The sequence below is a fragment of the Emys orbicularis genome, chromosome 4 (genome assembly GCF_028017835.1).
Source record: "Emys orbicularis isolate rEmyOrb1 chromosome 4, rEmyOrb1.hap1, whole genome shotgun sequence".
Classification (NCBI taxonomy): Eukaryota; Metazoa; Chordata; order Testudines; family Emydidae; genus Emys; species Emys orbicularis.
In genome coordinates this window covers 66,176,654-66,193,033 of record NC_088686.1, presented here as the reverse complement: position 1 = coordinate 66,193,033, position 16,380 = coordinate 66,176,654, and the positions used below count along the sequence as shown (strand labels likewise).

At 43.6% G+C, this 16,380-nt stretch overlaps 1 protein-coding gene across 1 annotated transcript in view; it reads left to right on the top strand.

The window, feature by feature from the left end:
* UBR1 (ubiquitin protein ligase E3 component n-recognin 1) overlaps positions 1 to 16,380 on the top strand; it is a 139,066-nt gene that overhangs the window by 95,732 nt on the left and 26,954 nt on the right. The window contains exons 35-40 of the mRNA XM_065404224.1: positions 103 to 251; positions 11,248 to 11,303; positions 11,628 to 11,724; positions 12,256 to 12,323; positions 12,705 to 12,855; positions 13,725 to 13,812. Of these exons, the coding sequence (XP_065260296.1) occupies positions 103 to 251; positions 11,248 to 11,303; positions 11,628 to 11,724; positions 12,256 to 12,323; positions 12,705 to 12,855; positions 13,725 to 13,812 (609 nt within the window). The remainder of the gene's footprint in view (positions 1 to 102; positions 252 to 11,247; positions 11,304 to 11,627; positions 11,725 to 12,255; positions 12,324 to 12,704; positions 12,856 to 13,724; positions 13,813 to 16,380) is intronic.

The window sequence follows — 16,380 nt, the reverse complement described above, 5'->3', positions numbered from 1 at the left end:
ACCATTTATCTTCTTATTAGTGACCTTGTTAGCCATTGACCTTTAAGTTGCAAACACTGTTACTAGTTCATCAACTGAAGTTGTCCTTGCTTTCCTTCACAGAGCCAAATACTCAAACAGTATTAAGGAGATGCTGGTTCTCTTTGCCACCACTGTTTACAGAGTTGGATTAAAAGTTGCTCCCAATGAGGCTGATCCTCGCATTCCTATGATGACTTGGAGCACATGTGCTTTTACTATCCAATGTATAGGTAAAGTTTTAGTTTGAATAAGCGTTTATTCAAATGTGAGAGCTGGAGTGCCAGTCATGATAAGTGTCTAAGGTGATCTGCCAGAGTACAATCCCACCTGCAACTCTGTGTATGTACACAGGTGGCTAGCCTGTGCCATCCCCCATGCTGCTACAGCTACACTGCTATTTTTCACAAGTGAGCTCAATCAAAGCTAGCTCAGATATTGCATGCACATGCTACAGTTGTGCCTCGTGATTGCTGTGCAAACGTACACTGTGACAGCTATCCAACAGGGTTCATTAAGCTGTATAGTCTCTTGTCCTCTTTAACAAAATATGTTAGAATTAAAAATGAGGTTGAGTGCTCTTCACCTCGATTTTGCCTAAACGAAGAATTTCATGATGGTTGCCTTTATAATTAAAGAAATTGTGGGGATGACAGAGATGCCTAATTGAATTGAAACAACAGGGAAATCCTGAGGACTCTTCATTGGACCAGTTTTTGAGTTAGGTTGCAAAAAATGCCCCTTAATCATCCCTGAATGAATTGTATGGTATTTTTCATTACTTCCTCGGTGTTAGTCCCAATGGAACTTTCTTAGGGTATGTCTACACTACCTGCCGGATTGGCGGGTAGTGATCGATCTATTGGGGATCGATTTATCGCGTGTAGTGTAGACGCGATAAATCGATCCCTGATCGCTCTCCCGTCGACTTCTGATCTCCAGCTCAGCAAGAGGCGGAAGCAAAGTCGACGGGGGAGCCGCGGCCGTCGATCCCGCGCCGCGAGGACGCGAAGTAAGTGATTCTAAGTCGATCTAAGATACGTCGACTTCAGCTACGCTATTCTCGTAGCTGAAGTTGCGTATCTTAGATCGATCCCCCCCTCAGTGTAGACCAGGCCTCAGAATTGTTAGAAGCAGTGTGGACTTGCCTTGACTTTCCTTGAAACTGCTCTCTGGCAAAGATGCTAAGAGGGTGCCTTGTAGCAATTTAAAAAATGATTTCAAGTTTCTCCCCAGAGGAAGGTGTGTTTTTACAAAGATGAAATAATCTGTACCCATAAAAAGTATTGCATTGCTTGGCTAATGTATTTGTTGTTCAGCTTTCAGCCTCACTTCATCTGTTAGCACTGTTTGCATAGTTATAATCCCCCATAAACATATTTAGTTGGATGTGCCATTTTGCCTCAACATAGCTGGTAAGATGCAAATTCAGTCCACTATAAATAGATAGTGGACTTGATCCACCGGGAGCAACAGCATTTCAAATGTGGAGCACTGGGAGCCCCGCAACTAGGTTAGAATTAAAGTGCCACCTTAACTACTGTGCATGTTGCATTCAGCTGATCTCCAAAATAGGATAGTGGGCTGACACACTCCATGTTACTTGTCAACAGAGAAATAAAGTGAAGTGGTAGTTATTTACAGGTGTTAGCGGTAGAACAGGCTATGGAGTAAAGTAAGAAAATCAGATGTATGATCAGGCAAAGCAGATATAAATTTGTACAACCTTTCTGAAAGCTCTCTCCTCCTCATAAATCTCTGAAGATCAAGTATCAGAGGAGTAGCCGTGTTAGTCTGGATCTGTAAAAAGCGAAAGTGTCTCCTGTGGCACTCTTTGTCGCTCTGAAGATCAGTATGTGTGGGAACATCCAGCAGTAAAACACAGGGAAACTACTGCAGGCCTCCATGCAGTTGTAAAATAAAATTGTCTGCTTGGTTTCTTGGGACACATGCTATTTTTGAACCTAGTCATAACATGCATTTTCAATGAGTGGTTGCACACATGTATTCCACGCAGGTATGTGCATGCTGGAGCCAGAGAATTTTCTGCAGATATGTGTCAGCCACACATGTGCCCTGCACATACTTGTTGCCCCTCCAAAGGCTATATAAGAGTGGCACCAACCTGAATCCCCTCAGTTCCTTCTCATCACCTGTAACCAGAGCTAGAGCTCCCCATATGGTTTTTAATTCTGCATAGTCAGCAAGGTTAGCTCACTACTTTACCTGTAAATAGTTAGTCAGCAGTTAGTACCCAGTAGTTAGGTTTCATCTTTATTTTATTTAAAGTTATTTTAATAGTTATCTTTTGGTTCAAGGCACTGGTGGCATGTAGTGCTTGCTGGGTCTTTAAGTATTGCCCATCATATGGAATGTCTATCTTGAATAATGACTCCCAAGACACACACACACGCACTGCCTTTTGTGCCTCAGCATTGGACACATGAAGGAGAGGTGCATCTGCTATTCTCTGAAGAAAAGAATGCAGATTTCCAGAGATTTGTGCCTCAACCCCCATCTTATGAAGCAGGTGATGAGACCTGCTTTGGTCCCAGGGCCCTCGAGTGAATGTCCTACTGCACACATACAGTCCATTACCATGGCTGCAGTGGCCTCGGACAGACCCCTGGACTCAGACTCTTCTCTCCAGGGAAAGAGGAGTCAGTCTTCTCCATGACCTCCCCAAAAGAGGACCCATAAGACAGACTGGAGACACTCAAAGTTTTGTTTGTTTGTTTGTTTATTTTTTTAAAAGGCTCCTCCTCTTCAGAAATGGACTTGGAACATCATTGAGGGTCTTCGGGTACTCAGGCTGGCTTATCAGCCTATATCTCTTCAGTACTGTGGCAGGAAGATATTGATAGCATCCTGACGACTCTGTTACCATGTGCTGGTAGATAGCCACTGAGTCCAGTACCAAAGGGGACACAGTTTCAGCTCCGATATTATGGTACCAGTGTCCCCGCAAGTTTATGAAGCAGTAAAAGACTTGCTCTGCCTCTCCATCCTGGACTCTCCTGTGGTGCAGGACTCCACTGCACTGACAGCACCTTCTGCTGTCCCAGGCCCATCTGGCTTCTCCGCTCCAGTGCAAGCAGAGCCAGTGTTAGTATTAGCTAAGAAATAAGGCAAAGACTTTTCCCCGGTACCATCTTTGGCATTGGCACCAGTACAGTCTTTGACCTCGGTGTCAGTTATGCTACCTGGCTTGGCATCTGTGGCTTGATGCTGGAATGTTCAGCTGAGTTGATACTGACCATAGCCTGTGCTTCGGCCCTGATTATAACATCTTTTCCAGCACCAATTTATGGCGCCTCAACACCTCAGGATGCTTTTGCAGTACCATCTACCTTCCCTGCCTCTGTACTGAGGTTGCCTCTTCACAATGGGCTATAGATAGTCACCTCATCAGGCTTTGCACCTCCCGATGCCCATGGGATACTCTGGCTCCTTGAAGTCTGTTTCAGAATTCTCCAGTATTTTGCCAACCCCTCTGAGGTGCACTTGGTCACCTCCTGAAGGAGAGCATCGGTACCCACCACCGGGAGTGGGACCGATCGTTGTGGCCTGGTACCTACTGGACATCTATGACATGTGCTCTCCCTCAGTGGCCTTTTTGGAATTGTTGGGGTGTTTTGCAATCCCACAGATCTCAATCACCTGCCCAATTGAGAGGATGGTTCTCAGAGAGTTTGACAGAGCCGGTTCCAGAACCACCTAAGTTGGAAGCATGCAGAGACACCGTTCCCTCTGAGCAGCCAGTGCTGCAGGAGGAACCACTGGAGGAGCAGCCAGTTCTTCTACAAGAGGATCCATCCTATCTTTCTCATCACCTGATGACTCCGTGATCCCGGACTCCAGTTCCTAGGAATTTTTAAGCCTTATCAAGAACTGCTGAGAAGAATGGCAGTGACTTTAGGCACTCAAGGTGAGTTTGTGCAAGAGAACATTCACAAGCTTTTTGGATATTCTCCAGGAGGCACCTCTGGGAGGGTAGTCCTCCCAAATTATGAAGCTCTGCCAATTGGAGATCATGTCAAGGGAGATGTAAATTAATTCCCCCCACAAAAGAGACCAAGAGAATTGATTTGTTTGGGAGAAACATTTATTCCACCTCCTCTCTCCAGATACAGATAGCAAAATATAACTTTCTAAACTGGGACATAATGTCCAAGTTTACTGACAGACTACCAGAAGATGCAAGGGAGGAATATAAGGCTTTGCAGGCAAAAGGTTGTATGGTGACCTAGACATTGATCCAGTCTGCACTTGATGCAGCAGACACTTCTAGAGCAGTGATTTTCAACCTTTTTTTCATTTGCAGACCCCTAAAAATTTTCAAATGAAGATGCAGACCCCTTTGGAAATCTTAGACACAATCTGCGGATCCCCCGGGGTCAGTGGATCACAGGTTGAAAACCACTGTTTTAGAGTGATGGCCTCTGCAGTAACACTGAGGACAGCCTCATGGGTACAAAACTTGGGCATAGCCTTGGACAGTGTCTCATTTCTGTTGTTGGGTTTAGTGTGCAACTCCTGAGTGGTTTTGGGGACCTGTGTTATACGTGAGGTCAGACTAGATGATCTGGTGGTCTTTTCTGGCCATTAACTATGACATCCAGCAAACCATAGAGCAGTGGTTCTCAACCAGGGGTACATGTACCTCTCGGGGTATGCAGAGGTCTTCCAGGGGGCACATCAACTCATCTAGTTAGTTGCCTAGTTTTACAACAGGCTACATAAAAAGCACTAGCAAAGTCAGTACAAACTAAAATTTCATACAGACAATGACTTGTGTATACTGCTCTGTATACTATACACTGAAATGTAAGTACAATATTTATACTAAAATTCATATATTTTATAATTATATGGCAAAAATGAGAAAGTAAGCAATTTTTCAGTAATAGTGTGCTGTGACACTTCTGTGTTTTTTTTATCTCTGATTTCACTGCTCTACAGCCAAAATGCTTCTGAAATAAATGTAGTCAAACTTTACTAATTCTGGGTCACTGAGAACGAAAATGATGCTTAAAATTGTTGATTGGCTCTAGTTTTCAAGATATGCTATTGGGTCAGTATATACGACCCTTGACTTGGGAATGGCGGAGGATAAGTGAGTTATAAAGGGAAGGGATCTCAATTTAAACCAGAAATGACTAAAATACATCTTTGACTGGATCTATGAATAAATCTATGACTGGATTTGGACAGTACTTGCTTTTTAGGCAAAACAATGAATGATGCAATCTGAAGCTGGTATTGCGTCATACATGATATGAATTGCATCATGTTATTCCTAGAAGTCATGGATGATGCAATCCTAACGAAGCTTACATCACTCTGCTGAACAAATTGCCCTATATCAGCTCTAGAAATCATACAGTGTCGTGCTCTCTTCTTTGTCAGTGTTTGATTTTGCAAAGGGACACATTTCTGTTTAGCCAAAGTGAGCAGAGATGCCTCGTACTTGTGTGAACAGTGCAGATAACTTCTGCTATGTTTGTGGTAAAGTGACTTTTGCATCACAAAAGCGCAGTATAACCACTATGGTTAAGAAAGCCTATCACCTTTATTTTGGCTGCAAAATTGGAGATCAGGACAAGAGGTGGGCCCCACACATATGCTGCAACACTTGTGCAACAAATCTTCGCCAGTGGTTGAACAGGAAAAGGAAATCTATGCCTTTTGCAGTGCCAATGATTTGGAGAGAGCCAACAGATCATACCAGCAATTGTTACTTCTGCATGGTGCCTCCAGTTGGGAAAGGTGTGTCAAAGAAGAAAAAGTGGACTGTGCATTATCCAAACATTCCATTAGCTATACGCCCAGTACCCCACGGAGAAGGACTGCCGGTTCCTGATGCACCAGAATCATTCTCACTTGAGTCAGACGAGGAAGAGGATGAAACTTCTGGTCCTGAACCATCAATGTCACAGGACCCACATTTTCTCCCATCCTCCTCCTCTGAACCACACCTCATAACACAAGGTGAACTGAATGACCTTGCCAGGGATTTGGAACTACCCAAGAGTAAGGCAGAGCTGTTGGGCTCCAGACTACAGCAGTGGAATCTCCTGGCAGGTGATGTTAGGGTTTCCATGTTCCGTGACCGTCAAAAGGATCTTGTCCCATTCTTCTTCATGGAAGGTGATCTTGTAGCCTGCAACAACATCGATGGTGTGATGGCAGCCCTCAACATCGTTCACGATCCAGATGACTGGAGACCGTTCATTGATTCGTCGAAGACAAGTCTTAAAGCTGTTTTACTGCATAATGGCAATGTTTTGCCATCAATTCCAGTTGGTCATGCAGTCCATATGAAGGAAACCTATAACAACATGAAATAACTTTTGAGGTGCATAAACTATGACCAACATCAGTGGCAGCTTTGTGGCGATTTTGAAGGTTGTTGCTCTCTTGCTTGGTCTGCAGACTGGATACATAAAGTACTACTGTTTTCTCTGCGAATGGGATAGTCGTGCAAGAGATTCCCACTACATCAAGAAAGATTGGCCACTCCGACAGTCATTGGAGCCTGGGAGGAAAAGTGTTCCGCATCCACCACTTGTTGAATCAAGGAAGATTTTGTTACCACCCTTACACATCAAGCTGGGTCTGATGAAGAACTTTGTCAAGGCCATTGACAAAACACAAGCAGCTTTCAAGTACTTCCGTGGAAAATTTCCAAGGTTAAGTGAAGCTAAGATAAAGGAAGGTGTCTTTGTTGGTCCTCAGATTCGTGAACTTCTTCGAGATGATGCATTTGACCATGCACTGCGTGGCAAGGAAAAGACGGCATGGAAAGCCTTCCAGTTAGTGGCAATAAATTTTCTCGGAAACAACAAGGCAGACAAATACAGGTTGTTGGTGGAAAACCTCCTCAAGGCATACAAAAGCTTGGTGGCAACATGTCACTAAAGATACATTTTTGCACTCTCATCTAGATTTTTTTTCCACCAAACTGTGGAGCAGTGAGCAGCGAGCGATTTCACCAGGACATTGCAACAATGGAGAAACGCTATCAGGGCAAATGGAGCCCATCAATGCTTGCAGACTATTGCTGGACAGTGACAAGAGATGCTCCATTTAATGAATACAAGAGACAAACCAAGAAGCGCCGAGTAGACACTGAATAGGACTAAACTATGTACAGAATAGTTTTTTGCCTTTTGTTTCATAATAAATTTTATTTATATAACCCTTTTGCTGATTTTTAAAGTGTTACATAAACAGGACAGGTGAAATATTATCATGTAAAGCAACCATAAACACATGAAAAAACCTAGGTTTACAATTTATGATTAAAACTCTACTATCTACACAATATACATAGACATAAAATGTAAAAACTTAAATATCTTAGAAACAGTAGCCAATCAGTTGTTTTAATTGTCATATTTGAATTCAGCACATCAAAATACATAATAAATAGCACATTTTATCTCTGAAGCAGACGATTTCTCAAAAATTGTAGACCAGTGTTTTGTAAGCAAGTAGTTTTTAAGGGAGGTGAAACTTGTGGGTACGCAAGACAAATCAGACTTTTGAAAAGGGTACAGTAGTCTGGAAAGTTTGAGAACCACTGCCATAGAGGACCTCCCATTTGATGATAAGTTCTTGTTTTCAGATAAAACTGATGAAACTTGACAGTCATTTAGTCTCTTGTGCTACCCTTTGTTCGTGGGGGTTCTATACCCCAGCCTCCAAGAGGCATCACTACAGATTCCTGCAACACTATCAACATCAGTACTATAGGTAGCATTTATACCCACCAAGGCAGCATGATTTTTCTAGAAGGAAGCACAAATCAGAGAGAAAGAGGCACTCCAACTCCAGCTTGTCCTCAGTCAGCTGTGGGAAACAGCCCATTTGACCGCTTCTTTGAGGACAGCAATACAGGTGTCAATGATCTTCCTATTATCTCCTCCCTTCCCCCATATTGGGACAGATTGTCCCATTTCCTCAGTGCTTGGGAAACCATAACAATTGACAAATATGTCCTAAACATTGGGAGACAAAGGGCTAGTCTACACTGGCAACGCTAAAGTGCTGCTGCGCCAGTGCTTTAATATGCCTTGTGTGGTCGCAGCACAGAGCTGGGAGAGAGCTCTCCCAGCGCTCTAAAAAAACCACCTCCATGAGGGGTGAAGCTACCAGAAGAATTGGATACAATATTTAAGGGCTTGTCTACACTGGCACTTTACAGCGCTGCAACTTGGTCTCAGGGGGGTCTCACTCACACCCCTGAGTGAGAAAGTTGCAGTGCTGTAAATTGCCAGTGTAGACAAGCCCTTAAATATTGTATCCAATTCTTCTCCACATCCCTTTCTCACCCTCCTACCCCATCCCTTTTCAGTGACCCTTCTCACAAGTCAGTGTTCTTGCAAGAAGAACACACCTGCTCACTCTAAGGGCCATAGAAGAAGTTCCCCTTCAGCACTAGGGAAAAGAGTGTTAGTCTCAATACTTGCTGATCCCCAAGACCAAGCAGGCTCTGAGACCCATACTGGACTGTTGAAATCTCAACAAGCACATCATGTATGTAAGATTTCGTATGGTTTCCTTAGCATAAGTCATACCTTCCTTAGATTGCAATGACTGGTTTTCTGCCCTTGATCTCCAGGGAATCTACTTCCATGTGGCAGTACTGCCAAGTCACCAAAAGTCTGAGGTTCATAGTAGAGGCCCAATGCTATTAATACACAGTACTTCCCTTTGGCCTGTTGTCAGCCCTGATTGTGTTCACCAAGCGCAGCGTGATGATGGCCTATTTGAAGAGAATGGGAATTCACATCTTCCCTTATGTAACGATCAACTGAACAGATATTCCCTTGGACAAGTTGATCTGAATTCCTCCTGCAGTCCTACATTTCCTAGAGTGGTGGATGGGTCAGAACAACTTATGCCGGGCTGTACCTTTTTCTTCCCGCTTCCATCCAGGACAGTTATTACCACCAACACCTCTCTTAATAGGTTGGGATGCTCACCTAGAAGGGTTGTGAACACAAGCATTATGAACAGAGCACAAAGTGACTCTTCATATCACCGCACCTGAGCTCCGGGCAGTTCACAAAACTTTGCTGTGTTTTTCTCTCTCACATCAAGGGCTTGTTGGTCCAGATACTGACCAACTATACAATTGCAATGTACTACCTAAACAGATAGGGAGGGGCGTAATCCAATCATCTTTGTCAAGAAGCTATGAATCTGTGGGACTTTTGCATCCAGGAATGCATTACTCCCATTTCCACTTGCATAACTGCTTCCTAGAATCAGTTGGCCGATCACCTCAACAGGAGATTCTCCCAGAATCAGGAGTGGACCCTCAAGAGCAGTGTATTTAGGACCATCTTCCAAGTTGGACATATTCCAGCAGGCATCCTATTTGCAATAAAAGACAACAAGAAATGCCATCAATTCTGCTCCGAAGTGGGTCACAATCCATGCTTACTGACTGGTACCTTTCTTCTGAGATGGGGATTGAGTCTCACGTATGCATTTCCCCTTATTCCACTTATCCCACAAGTTATCCTCAAATTGAAGCAAGATCAATTCTCACTACGCCAGCGTGTTCAAGCCGCTTTCAAATAGGGATGAAGATTATCTGCATACTTTGGACATAAGGTGAGCATTGGCCTTTTATCTGAATAGGATCAAGTCTTTCAGGCTGTCTCCTTGGCTCATTGTTTCGTATGCTGAAAGAAAGCGAGAGCAAGCAGTTTCACCACACACAATTTCCAGACGGATTACTTTCTGTATTATGACGGTGTATGGGGAGGCAAACACCCCTTCTCCACAGACTATAGCCCAGTTCAACAAGAGCTCAAACTACTTTGGTAGCTTTTCTAAGCTAAGTCCCCATACTGGATATTCATAGGGCTGCTACTTGGTCCTTCATGCATAACTTTAGTCATTATATAATCATGACTACTTCAAGATTTGATGCAAACTTTAGGAAAGCAATATTGCAGTCACTATTTAAATATACCCCAAGCCCCATCTCCTAATGGTATTGCTTGTGAGTCACCTGAGTGGAACACGTGTGCAACCACTTGAAAAAGAAAAAAATATCTTGACAGTAAATGTTCTTCCAGATGTGGTTGCATATGTGTATTCCATGACCCATCCTCTGTTCCTTCTGCATTCGGAGGCCTGGGGCCAACATAGTCCAGTGCAAAAGGAACGAGGTGGGAGGTTGGAGTGGCACAACCCTTCTATGGTCTCAAGAGGGGCCATAAGGATGCGCAGGGCACATGCACCACCCCAACACTTACTGTTGCACAAAACTCTCTGGCTCTGGCATGCTGGGCTACATGTGCAGCTGAGTGGAATACTTGTGTGCAACCATACCTCAAAGAACAACAGTTAAGTAACCATTTTTGTTTTCTTCTTCCCTTCATCCCCTTTTCACATTTTGGATGTAAAGATAACCTAAATAAACCATAGATTACAAGATCTAAATTAATGCTTTTGGTCTTAAAATTTTGTTCACACTTTAAAGGTTTTAAAGTGTCGATCATCTCTGAAAAATGACTATGTAAAATATGCCACCTCTTCACTCAACAGGTTTGCTCCCTGTGTGTATTCAGAGGCATTAGTGACAAAAATATGTTGGATTTTTAGTGTTTTTGGTTTGGTTGAGTTATTTTACTCTTATTACCCCTGAACAAACAACACAGTTGTGAGAGAGAAGAAACTGTAATCTATTCCATTGTGTACAAAGAATTGTTAATAAGTTCCAAGCAAATATACCTGTGCAAACCCATTGAAAGCAAAGTGGTTGCATAGGAATCAATGTGGGTATACTTTGAAGGCAGTGGGGGTTGCACAAGTGTAATGAATATGTGGCTTGACCCGTAGAACCTTATCACCAATGTTGATGCACAAAATGGAAAAAACCCAGGTGTGACCCTTAGAGTCTAAGTTAGGTTTGCAAGGTCTGAAAGATGGTTCTTTCTTTAATTTTTTTAACTAGTTTTACTTTTAAACTAAGCACATTTATGTGGAAATCATGGAGAGACAATAAACATGGACCCTTACAATAGCAATTTTACAAAGTCACTTGTCAGAGTAAAATTGCGTTTTAATAGCAGCCCTGTAACTGGGGACAGGTTGATATTGGACTAGCACAAATGGATGGAATATGTGAAGACCAGATAAAGCAGCTACAATAGTCTGCATAAGAGCCCATGACTTACCACTTACTTTCTCTGTTTTAATTTTAAGAAAACCTTCTAGAAGATGAGGGCAAACCTTTATTTGGATCTCTGCAAAATAGACAGGTATGGATAATCCAAGAAGTAATTTAATGTTAATAAACACTGGACATTTGGAATTGCTGGCACCAAATACAGTAGTAATATCCAAAGAAATTCTGTCATGATCTCTGGAGTTTTTTAAATATTTGTGCTTTCCACATAGACTGATAACCGAAAAATGGGTCTGATGTAGCATACATTCCTAACTCTTGCATAGAAGTTCATACTTGATTCATTTATACTTCTTCAATTATACTGGACTTGAAGGGGGAGGTATTCTAGCACTATCATGTTTCATTAATTATTTATTTCTCCTTCCCTGTTCCACATTCTCTTCTTGTGCTCTAGCACAGTGGCCTTAAAGCATTAGTGCAGTTTGCAGCTGCTCAGAGGACTACATCACCACAAAACCTGATTCAGAAACATCTGGTTCGTCTCCTAGCAGGTAACTCATTATTTTTGTTTGTTTGTTCTCCACCCCCTTCTAGCCAATCTCTGCAGTGATTTTAAGTAATGTTCATGTAAACTTTCCTTAGGAAATGGCAAACACCAATAATATAGCATAGAGAGGAAGGATGTTCTAGTGGTTACAGTTCTAATCTGGAACTCTGGAGACCTGGATTCAATTCCCTGCTATGCCAGACTTCCCATCACCTAGTCTCTTGTGTGCCCCCTTTCCCCATCTGTAAAATGGGGATAATACCACCTCACCTCACAATTGTGACAATAAATTCATTCAAGTTTGAGGTGCTCAGATACTACAGTAATGATAGGTTGATAGTTACACAGTTCAGAAAATGTGCCCACATTGAGTGGGCATGGGGAGGCTTTTACTGCTTTTGTAGCTGACCAGTCAGAGCCCTTCAGGATGGTAGAGGTTATATAAACAATGGCCTCTCAATCTGCCATTGTAATTCTAATGAAAAAAGCAATTAACATTTTTAATCAAATGTGTAATGAACTTTTGTTCTTGTAGTTCTTCTACCAAACTTAAAAATGGAAGACACGCCGTGCATTCTAGATGTAGATATGTTTCACATTTTGGTAAGCATGTTCAGTTTGTTTTTGCAATTAACCGTCTTGCCTCTGATGCATTATCTGTGAATACCATTGTAGATCCACATGCAATTGCTGCTCTTTGTAATCAATTAATAGGTATTTTGTGTCACCTCGTGAGTAGGCTTTGTTTGTGACTTAGAGCTAAAAAGATCATCAAACTAATTTAACTGAAAACATGGTCTCAGATGTTACAGGTTTGTGCTAAATAACTACACCACCATTAGAGAGGATTAATGAATAAGCCTAGGTGATTGTTAATTTATTGTCTCATTATCAGGTTTATGTGGTGTTTGTTTGCCCCTGGAACTACTACTGAGTCTTGTATTTCACCAATACTTTTGGCTGTTTTGTCTTTTTCCACTTTAGGTAGGGGCTGTGTTATCATTCACATCTTTATATTGGGAGGATACTGTAGACTTGCAACCTTCATCTATTAGCTCTGCCTATAATCACCTCTACCTCTTCCATTTGGTCACTATGGCACACATTACACAGATCCTTCTGACCTCTGCAACAGGTAAGGGTATCTCCACCTTCAGATTTTTTCAGGCATTTTATCCAGTTTTTTCCAAAATGACTTGGTAGACAATTTAATGGAAAACTGTTAACGCCTTCTAGTTGTAAGAGCTTCATCATAATAATAAACATTCAGTGTTAATTGTTTCCTAAAAATAAACAAAAAAACCCCAAGTCTTTTCACTTGCATAGCTCTGTTTATGCATCACTTCTGTGCATTGGGCCTCATAAAACAAAGCAGCCATTTATATACCAGTAACTAACTGAGGCAGCCATATGAGACTAGTAGCATTCCACATACTTTTGCTCCCTAGAAAAAACAAAGCATTGACAAAGTGCAGACAGCTCAAAGCTAAAGGTTTAGAAGGGACTCGGTGACTCTGGTTTTCTGGCACAGTGGTGGCCTGTGAATTTAGAGGTGAAATATGAAACTTGATAATCTGATTAGGATGGGAGTTGCACTGTTCTCTGTACTCACTGCTATGGAACAGTACTAACAGTAGCCTCACAGGACTCCTCTTGTTATGTTTCCCAAGAAACCCCACCCCCATTTAATGTCATTATATCATGGAAGAAGAAGATATTGAATCCTATGTGGTTACTAATGTAAGGGAGTAATGTCAAAAGATAAAGGAGAGGAAGCAGTTCTGTAATGAGGATGAGCAGTCCCCACTTTACATCATGCAGTTTTGTGGGGGGATATTTTTGTTTGTTGGGTTGGGCACAAATAGGAAATGATCCAATAAAATGAAATGTAAATTTTTTTGTTTTTTGTATATAAAAAGTTGAAAGTAATGGAGATGGAGATTTCTTTTCTATATACATAGAATCAAAGTGCGTTTACAACAGGGTTAATCTTTGTGTGCACAGAATCCCCCACTGCTCAATCACAAGATACCAGTGAGGAGGCTCGTACTGCTGAGTCTTTCTGTAGAGAAGTTTGCCAGTACACGAGTGGGTAAGTACACTTCAGTTGTAACAATAAATGTTTTACAAGACGCATTGAAAAATACATGGAGATTCACCTGAGAAATACAAAAGAAAAATGGTTAGACATACTTTAAAGGGGGTTAGACCAGGAGTCCATGTGCTGCATCAGCAATGTCTTCTGCACTCCTAAAAATTGGAAAAGATCTAGATCTTCTGACTGAATGTGAAGTGTTTTTCCCCAGAAAATATGGGTATTGTATACATTTAAAATGGGTTGTGGTGTATCCAGACTAAATTTTGATAACATGCATTACAAGACTGTTAGTAGTGCTGATTATAATCCAGCTTTTTTATCACATGATATCAGTAGCCTTTCCTTTTTTGTCTCCATGTCTACTACAATTGTATTGTCAGTTGTGACTCTCCATAATTAAGTTTAAGGTATTGGTTTCTTCACACTTATTCCCATTTCTCTCTAAGGGTATGTCTACACTACGAGAGTAGTTCGATTTTAGTTAAATCGAATATGTGGAATCGATATTACAAAGTCGAACGTGTGTGTCCACACTAAGGACAGTAATTCGACTTTGTCAGTCCACACTAACGGGGCAAGCGTCGACATTGGAAGCGGTGCACTGTGGGCAGCTATCCCACAGTTCCCGCAGTCCCCGCTGCCCATTGGAATTCTGGGTCGAGCCGCCATTGCCTTCTGGGTAAAAAAATTTGTCGAGGGTGCTTCTGGGTAACTGTCCTCATCCGTCCGTCACTACCGCCCTCCCTCCCTCCCTGAAAGCGCCGGCGGGAAATCAGTTCGCGCACTTTTCTGTTCAGTGACAGCGCGGATGCCACAGCACTGCGAGCATGGATCCCGCTGCGACCATCGCTGCAGTTGTGGCCGTTGTCAACGCATCGCAGCTCATCATCGACCTTTCCCAGAGGCAGATAGAGAGAAATGAGGCGAGGAGGCTACGGCAGCGGGGTGAGGACCTGAACTCCGAGAGTAGCACACGCCTGTCTGAAACCACGACACCCAGTGCCGAGGACATCACGGTGGCAATGGGTCTTGTGGATACTGTGGAACGGCGATTCTGGGCCCGTGAAACAAGCACGGACTGGTGGGACCGCATAGTGCTTCAGGTCTGGGATGAATCCCAGTGGCTGCGAAACTTTGGCATGCGGAAGGGGACTTTCCTTGAACTTTGTGAGTTGCTGTCCCCTGCCCTGAAGCGCAATGACACCCGGATGCGAGCAGCCCTGACTGTCCAGAAGCGAGTGGCCATAGCCCTCTGGAAGCTTGCAACGCCGGACAGCTACCGGTCAGTCGCGAACCAGTTTGGCATGGGCAAATCTACCGTGGGGGTTGTTGTCATGCAAGTAGCCAAGGCAATCGTGAAGGTACTGCTGTCAAAGGTAGTGACCCTGGGAAACGCGCAGGCCATCATAGATGGCTTCGCCGCGATGGGATTCCCAAACTGCGGTGGGGCTATAGATGGGACTCACATCCCTATCCTGGGACCGGACCACCAGGCCAGCCAGTACATCAACCGAAAGGGCTACTTTTCGATGGTGCTGCAAGCACTGGTGGACCATAAGGGACGTTTTACTAACATCAACGTTGGATGGCCGGGCAAGGTTCATGACGCTCGCGTGTTCAGGAACTCTGGTCTGTTTAGACGGCTGCAGGAAGGTATTTACTTCCCGGACCACAAAATAACTCTTGGGGATGTGGAGATGCCTACAGTGATCCTCGGGGACCCAGCATACCCGCTAATGCCCTGGCTCATGAAGCCCTATACTGGCGCCCTGGACACAGAAAAAGAACTGTTCAGCTACCGGCTGAGCAAGTGCAGAATGGTGGTGGAGTGTGCTTTTGGCCGTCTCAAGGGGAGATGGAGAAGCTTACTGACTCGCTGTGATCTCAGCGAAACCAATATCCCCATTGTTATTGCAGCTTGCTGTGTGCTCCACAATCTCTGTGAGAGCAAGGGGGAGACCTTTATGGCGGGGTGGGAGGTTGAGGCAAATCGCCTGGCTGCTGATTACTCCCAGCCAGACAGCCGGGAGATTAGAAGAGCCCAGCGGGACGCACTGTGCATCCGGGAGGCTTTGAAAGACAGTTTCCAGACTGAGCAGGGTCACCAGTGAATTTTAAGTTTGTGGACACAGAAGCTGAACTTGCCACCGTTTCTTTACCCAGTTACCGTTGACTATCCTCTGCAGTTACATACCCCCTTCACCCCCTTCCCAAAAAATAAAATCTGTTCTGTTTTGTTAATGAACACCGTTGTCTTTATTACTGTTTTCGCGGGAATGTTTTAAACCTGGGACGCAGACTGTGGCGGGGTGCGGGTTTAGTGTTGTGATGCAAATGATGCTTCTAAACTCCAGGAATGACAGGTTCCGCAGTGGTGGACTGGTTGTTTCAACAGAGCCTGCCAGCCCTCCTGGGCGGGACAGCGTGTATGTGTCGGCTATGTGACTGTCTGGCAGGGGGAGGAGGGTTACAGCTCCCCTGCTGCGCGGCTCTGTGATGCATTTGATCTGTAACTGCCCTCCCCCGCCACAAAGTCACAGAGCAACCCCCCCCCCCCCCCCC